Raw genomic sequence first — 12,068 nt, forward strand, 5'->3', positions numbered from 1 at the left:
CCGACATCCCTTCCACCCATTCCACAGCACAACACATTTCCAACATGCTATTCCTCCGTTGCGTGAGGGCGGCATTCATGCGCCCATCGACAACAGCGGCAGTTCGGACCGCAGTGTCACCATCCTCCAGGTATTTTCATTCAACAAACCACTTCATACTTGAAAAGACCTAACGGAGAAACACGAACAAACAGAACCCTCTCCCATCTCGCCGTTAGAACATCTTTCCGTTCGTCACTAGCAACGCCAACATCGACATCGACATCGAGCCTCCTGCGGCCGCAATTGTCGTCCCCCATTCAGAGCAGAGCATTCTCGGCCTCTGCGCACCTCGGTGCGAAACGTGATACGTATAACCCGTCTCGATTGGTGCAGAAGCGGCGGCATGGGTTTCTGGCGAGAGTGAAGACGCGTGGGGGGAGGAATATTTTGAAGAGGAGGAGGGCGAAGAAGAGGAAGACGATGAGTTGGTAGTTCAATTCGGGTGGTTCTTGGGGAGTCTTCGATGAAATTTCTGTACATTATTATATATACAATGATGATTTTTGTCTGGGAAGGGAATATTTGTTGGGTGTAGGTCAAATTTAAGTCTGCTGAATTCAGGACGGGAATGGTGACTACGTTGTGTCGTCAAAATCTATGTAAAGTCGTTGATTTTGTCATCTCTAAAAAGTATATTCGTTGCTCTGTAGCTACAGGCATGACACCCAGACATTGAACGAAAACAGCACTCATGACATCTAATCCATGATCGGCTCCAAGGTCGTTCCCCTATCGAATCTGTTAGTGGACATTTCATCGGTATCGGAATTTTAGGGACTTACGCTACGATGTTGGCCCACCCAATCAACCGCCAGTGCTTCTCAATACGCCGGCTGATGGCAATCTTCTCGCCAATCTCCGTGCAGGCCGGGTGCGTCAGGATCAACTTGGCCGCATCGGCCTTGACACCCGCAACCTTGGCACCCGTCGCCGTCGAACCGATATTGACCATGAGCACTTCGTTCTTCGACAACTTGGCGACCTTGGCCTGCTTGCCATCCGCGGTCTTGACACCTAGCAGTCGGCGCAGCAGGAAGTAGTTGACCTCCAGTTCTGTGTAAATAGCCGGCAGCTTGCCCCGCAGACCCAGCACGAAACCGACGAGACGGTCCGCTCGGCACAGAGTCGGGTCGACGCGCGTGCCGACACCAATCAAGCCACCGGGCACGGCGAACTTGAGGTCGTTGTGCTCGGCAAAGAGCGACACAACCCGTGAGAAGATCGGTCGGCATTGAATCCGGCCGCTCTCGTCCTTGGTTACCAGACCAGGTCGGATTTCGATCTCATCGTTGAGCTTCAGCACACCGGTCAAGATGGAACCACCGGCGACACCCCCCTTGAGGTCGTCGATCTCCGCACCTGGCTTGTTCACGTCGAAGGACCGAATGACGATCATGTGAGGAGCGGCGGTGAAGTCGCGCACCGGGACGGGAATGTGCGTCACCAGATGCTCGTTGACCGCATCGATGTTGTACTTGAGCTGAGCCGAGATGGGAATGATGGGCGACTTGTCGGCAACGGTTCCCCGAATAAACTTCAGGATCGACTGGTAGTGTTGCAGAGCACCCTCTTCCCGCATCAAGTCGACCTTGTTCTGCAGAATAATGATGTGACTCAGTTTCATGATCTCAATTGCGGCCAAGTGTTCCGATGTCTGCGGCTGCGGGCAAGTTTCATTCCCTGCAATCAGCAGCAACGCAGCATCCATGACAGCGGCGCCCGAAAGCATGGTACTCATGAGAATGTCGTGACCGGGGCAGTCAACGAACCTGTGTCACGGTCAGCTTTTTGGTTTCCAGTTTCGCAAGCAAACCCCGGGATGACGTACGAGACATGTCGCAAGAGACGATACGTTCCTGTGCAGCCTTCCCGCTCGCAAGGAGGATCAATCTCCTTCTCGCTCTTATAGCTCTTGTAACATGTCGGCCGCGGGCATTCTGGGTTATCGCATTTGTAGATCTTGGCGTTGGCATAACCCAGCTTAATCGTAATGTTTCGCTCCAACTCGTTCTTGAAACGGACCGTCTGCACCTCCGAGATGGCCTTGACCACCGTCGATTTCCCGTGAGCGACGTGCCCGATTGTACCAATGTTGATGGTCGCCTGGCGGGCAATGATCTCGGGTGACAGTGGCGTCAACTTGGAGAAGTCCACTGTCGACGGATCTGGCTGCTCGGGCAGTTTGGGCCTCTTGGGCTGTTGTTGCTGCGGCGGCGGCGGCGCCGGGCTCTTCTTCAACGCAGGCTTCAGTTGCTTCTCCGTAGACTCTTCTTGTTCTTGCTGCTCCTGCTCCTCAACTTCTTCCTCATTCTCGTTAACGTCAACAGGCGAGCCGGGTTGCGACTCATCGTCGGAGAAATCGCCGTTAGTCGCCATGATTGCGGGGGCGCGATGGGCGGATCAAGACTCAATCAGCGATAGATATTAAATATCAGGCTCGGAGCCGAGTCGTTTTGCTCTTTATTATCCTTGATCCTGTTCTGTTTTCACAAACGAAAAAGTCTCTTTGATTTTTGAAGTTCGTTTTTGACTTTTATTTTTCGATGACAAAATCAGGCGGTGGGGTTCCTGCCCGCTGTGATTTGTGCATCGCTCCTTCCTCACTGCAACCTCTTCCATTGCTTACCCTTTGCGGTATTCAACTTCATGCTTCCTTCATAAACTCATAGGGAGGAAATAAGAATTCTAAGTTGGAGTACGAAAAGATTGTTGAACATATATCTTTCACGGACAGGCGGGAATGGCTTAAGTTTTGGACAATGGCCTACGCACAAGAAACCGACACTGTCGCTTGAGCCCACCTGACGGCCGTGCTTCGCTCTATCCAAGAACAAAAAGGGCTTTTCTAGGGTATCATGCTCATAGCATATCGTACATCAATCGCTATCTTCATCGTCGCTGCTAGACTCGTCATCCACACCAGCCTCTGACTCAAATTCTAACTCCTCATCGACCGACGGTTCTCGCGGCTGCTGCATCACAAAGGCTACCATGCAAGTAATTCGATCACCAGTCTCGTATGTATCGAGCAGGGTCCCGATCTGGCGTGTTTCACCCTGGCTGTCGGAGCTCTCAGGCTTAGAGGCGGCGCGGAAGTCTTCGGCTCGCAATAGCCAAAGCCGAACTACCCCGTCACTGCCGCAGGTCACCAGCAGGTAGTGGTCCTTCCAAGCCTCGTTACTTGCCAGGCTCAGAATTTCAAAGTCCTTGACTCGACCACTAACTCCACCGGCTTTGCCCCCGACCTGAGCGTAAAGTTCAGCGTCGGGAATACTAGACTCCGGATCTGTATCCTTGGACTTGCGTGGAGACTGTGTTGAATAGAAAAGAACACGGCCGTCCTCGGTCGAAACGGCGAGGAACTCGTGCTTCTTCCCTTCGGAGCGAAACGTGACGTATCGGATTCGATGAACCTTTGTGGGCCGCGACGTTACAGCCCGGCACTTGGCAACAGAGTCCTAATCACATCAGTTTTCCAGACTGATATCAGTACGGATAAAAACAGCGCAACGTACCACGCCAAACACGGCGACTCCCCATTCAAAAGCCACAGCGAATTCTTCCCCCTCAGAGTTCCAAACAATTGCCCGACCTTCTCCCGTCCCATGACGGCCTTCCTTCACACTCTGTAGAAGATCCTTGCTAAAGTTCAATGCACCAGCCTTTTTTCCGGTCACAAGGTTCCAGAGCCGCATGCATTTCTCTCCACGACCCACGCTAATCATCAGTTTCATGCTGGGATGGACGGCAAAGTCATTGACGCCAGCGGGACCCTGACCGGGCGGCGCTGTGTCGCCGGAAGGGCGTCCATGCGGTTTTGGACGTGGTGCTTTGATCGTCGACACCACCGTCCAATCTCTCGTTCGAACGACCGAAATGGTGTTATCTTCGCTTGCTGCCAACAGCTTCGATTTTGTGGGAAAATAGAGCTTTGTAATGGTGGATGAGTGGTGCAGTAGCGAACCTAGTTCTCGATTTCCGGGATTCTCGAGGATCTTGTTACCAGCGAGTGTCGGGACGGAGGGAAACCGTTCGTCAACTACCGGTGGAGCAGCCGACAGAGAATACAAATTGACACGCTCATCTGTGCCGCCACTGGCCAAGATCAGCTTCTGCGGTTGCGCAGAGTCTGCCTCGGTCAGAGGGGACACCGCTAGAGCCCGAATCGCAGACCGATGAGCTTGAAACAAGAATGTATCTGCGAATTGGACCGACGACTCCTTCGAATTGTCGCTCTTAGAACCCTTCACCAGCGAAGGCTTTGCCGGCAGCGTAGCTGTGAATCCATGCAAGACTCGTTCGTATGAGCCTGTCACGACTTGAATCGTGAGAGATCCAGCTCCTGTCGAGGGCGCTGCCTCCACGTCGGATTTGACAGCCTTCCGAGGCTGCTCCTCGACTTCCTTGCGATCCGATTGATCGGATTCCCTCTTTCGTTTCGCCATTCCCAAACAGTATGGGTCTATACCACTCTTGCGCGGTGCATGCAAAGCTCCATCAGGAATTCCGTCTACTTTTTTCATCAATAGCAATTCTGCCGTTTCTCGCCGCCGGAGCCCGGCATAACAAAACCCCGGAATGCTGAGTCATCACTGACGAAATTTGTCTCCCTGCCTTGATGCCTTAGGCCGCAATGCCAGTCATGCTCTCCCCCTTTCACCCTTGTCCTGGCCCAAAGCACGAATCCCGTAACCCGCCTGCCTGAGAACCCGGTGACATCTCGTGTCTATCCACGTCCCCCCCGATTAGCCCTGCATCGCAAAACGTCGCTTTCCCACCCCTTTTCATCGATTCAAAGCGATTTTCTCGGTCTGAATGATCGCTTTTATTCCTTTATTCCTTTTTCCCACGCGTTAATCGGATGACGCGTGGTCGAGATAGACTCGATGCTCCGTGACGAGCTGCTCCGGTCCAAGAACGATGAGATCGCGTACGTAAAAATTTTCTCCGACCGATTTATTTTATTCAGCGTTCGTCTTAGGGTCGATTTGTCGCTTACTGTGAATTTTAGGCGTTGTTTGTCGTCGCGAAAGCGAAAATTGAGCGAGCTGTACTTTGCGACCGTCGGGTGTGCGACCGAGAGCGCGACCGGCGATCCCATTTACCAGCAAAAAGAACAGGCCTTTCTTGACGCCAACGACCTCACCAAGTATGTTCTGACTATGATTGCTTTCGATCTTCCAATGTATAAATTATGTATAAATATATATGCAAATATATATTTATATGTACATTGATTCTCATTGTCGTACGAATCGTCTTGTGTTCGCGATTCACGGCTAACTGCGGATACTCACCAGAGGTCGCACCTTTGACGAAGCTACCCTCCCTCCCCTCCCCGACTATGCAGCGATTCTTGCGCGACGGAACGAGCATGATGTTGCGCCCGCCGATTCGACACCTGCACCTAAGGCTGTAGGCGATCAGCAAGCAACAGATGCCGCGCTCCCGACGCAAATGGTGCCGAAGTCGACGTCCTTGGCCTTGGAACAGACAAGCAATGCAGGAACCCCAGGGAGCAATCTCTGTCCTGCGCCTACTAATGGCGAAGCACCACGACCCGCGACGGCTACCCCAACAGAGCATGCTGCGCCGCTATCATCGCCCGGCAAGGTCGACAGCCGCCAGACAGCTAGTGCCTCCAACCCAGAAACACCTGTGAGGGTCCAGGATCATACCGCACCAGGCGTCACATCGCCGCCGCGCACTCAACCAAGCCCAAAGGAGAATGAAGCCATCACGGCGACCGCTGGTCATGACGCGGTTGCGTCGACGGTTCCGAATGGACCTGTCCCCGAAGGAAAGCAAAAGAGACCATCTCTAGCTTTAGGCAACCTCGGTCAAATTCCAGATCAACCCTTGTCGCCAGCCTCCTCTGTTGGTCCAGACTCAACAAATACGCCAGTCCCTCCAACCGCGTCCCCGGATACCAGTCCTGGCGAAGATCTTGATGGTGCAGATAGCAAAATCGCTAAAACGGCCAGGCCTGCAGCCGATATGGGCAAAGTATCGACCGACAAGGCTCCGGAACCTCTCCAGACTCCGATACCGACAACTCCTGAGGAGCAACTCAAACTGGAGGAGGCACAGTCCCTGAACGCACAGCAGGTCCTGGCGGCAAGCAAGATGATTGGAGACCGTTCGCAGCCCGGCGCAACCTCGCTGTCAAATGAAGTAATTCGGGAAGATGTCGCCTCCTCAGCGCCCTTGACAACGCCGACCACGGATCAGATGGCTGTCGCAGATGGTGCCGCGCCAACGTCGCGGCCTGCGGATAAGAAGCCAACGGAAACAGAGACGTCGAAGAGCGCTCGCAAGGAGACAGCACCAAGCACAGCTCCTCAGCCTGCCCAGCCCGTCATCGAGAGGATGACAACGAGAGTATCCTCGGGGGCTATCAGGCACAAATCTGTTTCCGAGATACTTGGCGAGACACGAAAGCAGTCGGCTACTCAGTCTGAGAAGACATCAGCTGAGTCTGGACGCATCACCCCGGTTTCCGACACTGGATCGTCGGATTCTGCGGCGAGGATCAAGCAGAGGAAAGAGCGCGAGAAGGAACGCAGCAAGCTGTCAACCGTCGTGTTTCCCAAGCGCCCCTCCGCAAAGACCGAGGGAGACCTGGTTCGCCAGAATACGGGAGACTTGACCACAGGCTTGAACGAAGAGCAGGATTACATGTTCACCCTTTTTCAGAGCAAGGCGTACTCGCCCCCTCGCAGCGCGACCCTGAGTAATCTCTTGGCGACGGCTCGCAAAACTCTAACAACATCTAACCATTTCCTGGATTACGAGGAGCAAATGGACTGCCGAACGCTGCGCCGCATTTATTCCCTCCAGCATTCCCATCGCTGGCCGTTGCGACAAATGAGCCGCTCTCTCGAGCCAACTCGCCCGGCCACTCATTGGGATGTTCTCCTGGACCATATGAAGTGGATGCGAACGGACTTCAGAGAAGAGAGGAAGTGGAAAATTGCCGCGGCGAAGAGTTGCGCGGATTGGTGCGCGGAATATGTCAACAGTGAGCCCGAACAGCGTGCACAACTCCGGGTGAGGGCCAAAATTCCACCCTCTGTGAAGCCGGCGCCTGCAACTTCGTCGGAGGTGAACATGGAGGTGTCTAGGGATGAAACCTGGGATGAGTCTGCCCCCATCTCTCAACCCACGCCGGATCTTATCCCCTCAACCGACGACGAATCGGGTAGCGAAAGCTTCACTGACGAGCCTCGGGCCCCTACCGCAGACTCTGCAGCACCTGCCGCCATCTTCTCTCTTGGGTCAGATGAGTTTACCTTTTCGGTGGACTTCACACCTGCAGCCGAAAAGTTATTAGGGGAGCTTCCGTTATACGGTCCGGTCGGAATCTCACCGGATTCAAAACAGCCGGCGTTCAAAGCGCCACCGGATTCTGAATGGAAGACAGATCTTCTCCCCGTTTCCAAGTACGCTACTGGCCGCATAAAATTCCGTGAGGATGGACCACCGCGGAAACGGAGTCGGTATGACTATGAGCAGTACGGAGACGACACTGAGGTTGAGAAGATTGATCTCCGGCCGGAGCAGACGGATGTTGCTCTTTTCCAACCGGAGAGCAAGCCTCTACGGGATCGAATCCTTCCCGGGCATTCCTTCCGACCTCCTACAGAGCACCCAATGCCCTCTGTTGGATTCTTCGAATCTCGACAATCGTCCCAGTGGACGGCGGCGGAGGACGATGAGTTGCGCCGACTAGCCAAGGAGTATTCCTACAACTGGTCGCTTATCTCTAGCTGTCTATCGTCGCCATCATTGTTCACCTCCGGTGCAGAACGAAGGACGCCATGGGAGTGTTTCGAACGCTGGCTGGCACTAGAAGGTTTACCGGCTGAGATGACCAAGACCCAATATTTCCGTACGTATTATCAGCGATTGGAAGCTGCTCAACGTACGGTACTTGCGCAACAAGCCGCACAACAACAACAGGCAGCCCAGCAGGGCAATCCTCAAGCGCAGGCTGTGATCCGAAGGAAAACTACACAGCCGGTTCGGGTCGATCGACGGCGGGCAACTCGGCATCTTGCTCTTTTGGACGCGATGCGCAAGCTGGCCAAGAAGCGTGAGGCAATGCTGCAAAAGCAACAGAATGGTGAGTGCATACTGGATTTGTATGATTCAGATATCTTCTTCTAACTTCTTTGAAGCTACGCATATTGCATCTGTTCGCAAGGTCAACGAGGCAAATCAGCCCAAGATTCCAACCACAAATCCTATGGACTTGAGCAACCTGAAGTACGAGCGAGAGAAGAAACTCCTCGAGAAGCAAGAAGAGTACCGGCGACAGATGATCATGCAGCAGCGAGTAAGTTCCCTTTCCGGAATTTCCTTGAAATTTACATTGACGTGTTTCACTCTCGCAGGCTCTCGCTGCTCAGCGTGCTGGGCAACAACTCCCCAATCAACAGGCCGTCGCTGCTGCTGGGTATCCGAACCAGAATCCAGGTGCCGTGCCATCTGCTAACGCGCAGCCAATGGCCAACGCGGTTCCCAACGGGGTTCCAGCTGGAGCTAATATGCCCGCCGCCACAGGGGGCATACCCATGCAACAAGGCATGGCCAATGCAAGGCCGGTGAATAGCCCTATACCGGCAAATGCCATGGCTATCAAAGCGAATATGGCCGCCAGTGGAGTCCCCATACCAGGCATGCCGGGTGGCAGACCGATGAGTAATCCCATACCGGCGAACGCGATGGCCATGAAAATGGGACCGCAAGCTGCGATGCAGCAACAAATGGCGCGACCTGGAATGCCTATTCAAGGGACTCCTGATAATGCGCGCGTGATGCGGGAGGCCTCGCGACTGCAGGAGCAGCAGCGGCTGTTGCAATCACGCCAACAACAGCCGCAGCAACAGCAGCAGCAGCATCCCCAACAACAGCAAATTCAACAACAGCAGCAACAGTGGCAACAACAATGGCAGCAGCAACAGCAGCAGCCGCAGCATCAACAACAGCAGGCCCCTCAAATCGCTCAACAACCAGCTGCACATCAACAGCAGCAGTTCCATGCCCAGCGACAGTTTGCGCAGCAGGGGAGCCATTCGCCAAATATCAACGTGCATACAGGCTAATGGTGTCATTGCTACCCTTAGATATAAGCTGTCAGTGTACTATTAGTTAAATTCTTCATGTCATGACTATGAAGGGTTGAGGTTTAATTAGAGGCAGCGTGTGTTTGAGGTAACGGGCAATGATAATGGCTTATGAATGAACGTTCTAAATCTTTTGCTCATTCCGTAAATGTTCTTTGAGCCGCCAAGGGATCTGCCAAATCGATTAGCTTGACTCTCTTCGCTTTCAGGTTATCTCCATGTTTCGAAAAAGGTTCGTGGAATATCTAGTCAGTCCGCCACACGCAGCTTGTCCCTTGTTAATCGGCGAAATATAGTGACAGACCAATATTATTCCTTAGAAGTCGCCAATTTCACGCAAACGATAAAAGGTCTCACTCGAGGGCGGCCATCATGGCTCCGTGGGCGTGGGATGTGGACTTCTACCGTGCACTGCATAAGGTTATGGATAATCCGGCAGCAGGATGTTGCAACGGCTATATAGGTACATACATTATTGGTCAACATTTTGAGCGCTATTATCCAAGAGCAGCTGCACGAGCTCATGATTGGTAACAGCAGCAGCTTAAAGGGCATTTCCGTACTTTCCACCTTGTGCATTAACATCAGCACGCCTTGCCAACAGGAGCTGCACTATTTCCCTGCAGTTCCTATATAACAAGCAGTCTGCCCAGCCTGGAGGGCGTTTCCGTGCTGTCCGCCTTGTGCATTGACATCAGCGCCGCGCTCCAGCATGAAGTGCACCATTTCATAGTTGCCTTTCTCACAAGTAGCCTGGAGAGTCGTTCTGTAGTATCCAGCATTTAGTCCATTTATATCAGCACCTTTCTCCAACAACGGCTCCACTATATCCTTGCGACGACTCTCACAAGCTGCCGAGAGAGCATTTCTATATCTACCACCTTGTGCATTAACATCGGCACCTCTCGCTAACAGGAGGTGCACTATTTCCATCTGTCCTTTATGACAAGCAGCCTGAAAGGCGTTACCGACGTATCCACCTTGCGCATTGAAATCGGCGCCGCGCTCCAGCAAGAGCTGTACAATTTCTTTGTCGCCTTTGCACAAGCAGCTTGGAGAGCATATCCGTAGTGCTCATTACCTTGTGCATTGACATCAACACCTCGATCCAACAGCAGCTCCACTATTTCCCTTCAACCTTCAGATATAGCCCCTGAACGGGCATTTGCACATTGACTGCTTTGTGCTTTGACTTCAACACCCCTCGCTACCAAGAGCTGCACTATCTCCGTGTGGCCTTCATGGCAAGCAGCTGGAAGGGCGTTTCCATAGTATCCACCTTCTGCATTGACATCGGCGCCTCTCTCCAATAAAATTTCGACCACTTCTTTGTTGCCCTGCTGAGATGCAACCTGAAGGGCAGTCCCGTAATGGCCACCCTGGGCATTCACATCAGCACCTCTTTCTAGTAATAACTGGACCATTTCCTTGTCACTCTGAAGAGACGCAGCTTGAAGAGCATTGTTGTAATGGCAGCGTTGGGCATTGATGTCAACACCCCTATCGAGTAAAAACTGAACCACCTCGTTGCGGACCCGCTGGATGCAATTTGGAGGGCATTGCCAAAACAACTATACGCATTGATATCTGCACCCTTCTCCAGAAGCAACTTCATTATCTCCGTGTGGCCCCTTGAACAAGCAGCCAGGAGAGGTTTGTCAAAAAGACCTCCCTTTGAGTTGACATCGAAGCCTTTATTTAACAGTAATTCTGCCGTACGTCGGAGACCGATTAGCGATGCATAATATAACAGATTTGGCGTAGGGTTCCAGCGCCCTGGACAGTGAGGGTTGAGAGAATCAGGGTCAAATATCCTGCCCCAAACCCTGTAAGCCTTTTCTCGATGAACGAGGAAATCCAAAATGCTTTCTTGTGCATCCTTCTCCGCCTCGACAGACTTCGCATGGTCGATCCAATATTGTGCCGAGTACTGCGCGAACGGAAATTTTGCCCTGATATCCGAGACTGGCATCTGGGGATCCAAATAGGTAGCAGATCACTCGAGCCTGATATTCGAGTATGTGCGAGTAGAGCTTCGTAAGAGGTTCCAGGAGCTCCTTGTACCCTTCGCGACATGAAGTCTGCAGATACGTCTTTTCAACGATCTGCCAGTACAATTGGATATCACATAGGGAATTTAAGCCCCTCAACATGGACACATTTGCGGCTGCATCGCTCATAATGAGCTGTAATACGGTCAGAATCTGGTATTGTGCATCCCGACATTTAAGAACTCCGATGAACGTACCGGGAGAACCAAGGAAACACCAGATCATGCCAATCCTGCATACGGTTGAGAGCTGACAACGGCCGAAACTATCGAATCAGATCAGATAAGAAACTTGACCAGCCCTCTCTGCTTGTTCTCGAACTTCAACATCTTTTACCAGAAAGCGAGAATCGCCATTGCTTCTTATCGCGATCCTCCAGGAGGCGCGCCACTAACGACTGGACTGATTTAGGCGATAAAGGGTCAGAATCATCCTGCAGTGACGCTAGGTGCTTCGCGAAGTCGTCTGCCAGGTCAGACTCCCTGGCCTGCAGAATTACAAAAGCCAGAGCCCAGAGATCGAAATCATCTTCGGGCGGTGAAGAGAAAGGGAAGCTTCCGTGGTAGGTGGTTTAATGGTATTATCTGACGAGATGGTGGAGGAAGAAGCAGACGCAGTCTTCCATGGAAAACCTTTAGAGATGCTCCCCGTTGTGTAAGTTTCGATACTTTGGGAAAGGGATGCCTTTGAAGGCGAAGCCGGTGCAGGAGCAACTTCGGTATCCTCGGAGACTTCAGTCTTCCGATTCTTCTTCCTGCGTAACTTGAGACCGAAAAAAAAAAAAGCATCTTTTTTACGCAATCTGTGCTGAACCACAAACTACTTGGGCTGTCCTTCATGCAATGTG

At 52.5% G+C, this 12,068-nt stretch overlaps 4 protein-coding genes across 4 annotated transcripts; 2 read left to right on the forward strand and 2 right to left on the reverse strand.

Moving 5' to 3' along the window:
• Window positions 1-44: 44 nt before the first annotated feature.
• VTN49DRAFT_3872 (mitochondrial 54S ribosomal protein bL34m) lies at window positions 45-474 on the forward strand (the record flags this gene model as incomplete). The annotated part of the gene is made up of 2 exons (XM_069411755.1): window positions 45-130; window positions 195-474. 2 exons carry the CDS (start codon window positions 45-47, stop codon window positions 472-474), a joined length of 366 nt encoding a protein of 121 aa, XP_069268342.1.
• A 266-nt stretch (window positions 475-740) lies between these two features.
• Window positions 741-2,418, reverse strand: VTN49DRAFT_3873 (uncharacterized protein; the record flags this gene model as incomplete). The annotated part of the gene is made up of 3 exons (XM_069411756.1): window positions 741-771; window positions 825-1,811; window positions 1,871-2,418. 3 exons carry the CDS (start codon window positions 2,416-2,418, stop codon window positions 741-743), a joined length of 1,566 nt encoding a protein of 521 aa, XP_069268343.1.
• Window positions 2,419-2,918: 500 nt separating this feature from the next.
• VTN49DRAFT_3874 (uncharacterized protein) lies at window positions 2,919-4,487 on the reverse strand (the record flags this gene model as incomplete). Its single annotated transcript, XM_069411757.1, has 2 exons — window positions 2,919-3,500; window positions 3,558-4,487. The coding sequence occupies 2 exons, from the start codon at window positions 4,485-4,487 to the stop codon at window positions 2,919-2,921; spliced, it is 1,512 nt and encodes a 503-aa protein (XP_069268344.1).
• A 441-nt stretch (window positions 4,488-4,928) lies between these two features.
• On the forward strand, window positions 4,929-9,149 carry VTN49DRAFT_3875 (uncharacterized protein; the record flags this gene model as incomplete). Its single annotated transcript, XM_069411758.1, has 5 exons — window positions 4,929-4,972; window positions 5,054-5,191; window positions 5,343-8,167; window positions 8,223-8,380; window positions 8,439-9,149. 5 exons carry the CDS (start codon window positions 4,929-4,931, stop codon window positions 9,147-9,149), a joined length of 3,876 nt encoding a protein of 1,291 aa, XP_069268345.1.
• Window positions 9,150-12,068: the final 2,919 nt, after the last annotated feature.

This window comes from Thermomyces lanuginosus (assembly GCF_041956635.1).
Source record: "Thermomyces lanuginosus strain ATCC 200065 unplaced genomic scaffold VTN49scaffold_29, whole genome shotgun sequence".
NCBI classification, from domain to species: Eukaryota; Fungi; Ascomycota; class Eurotiomycetes; order Eurotiales; family Trichocomaceae; genus Thermomyces; species Thermomyces lanuginosus.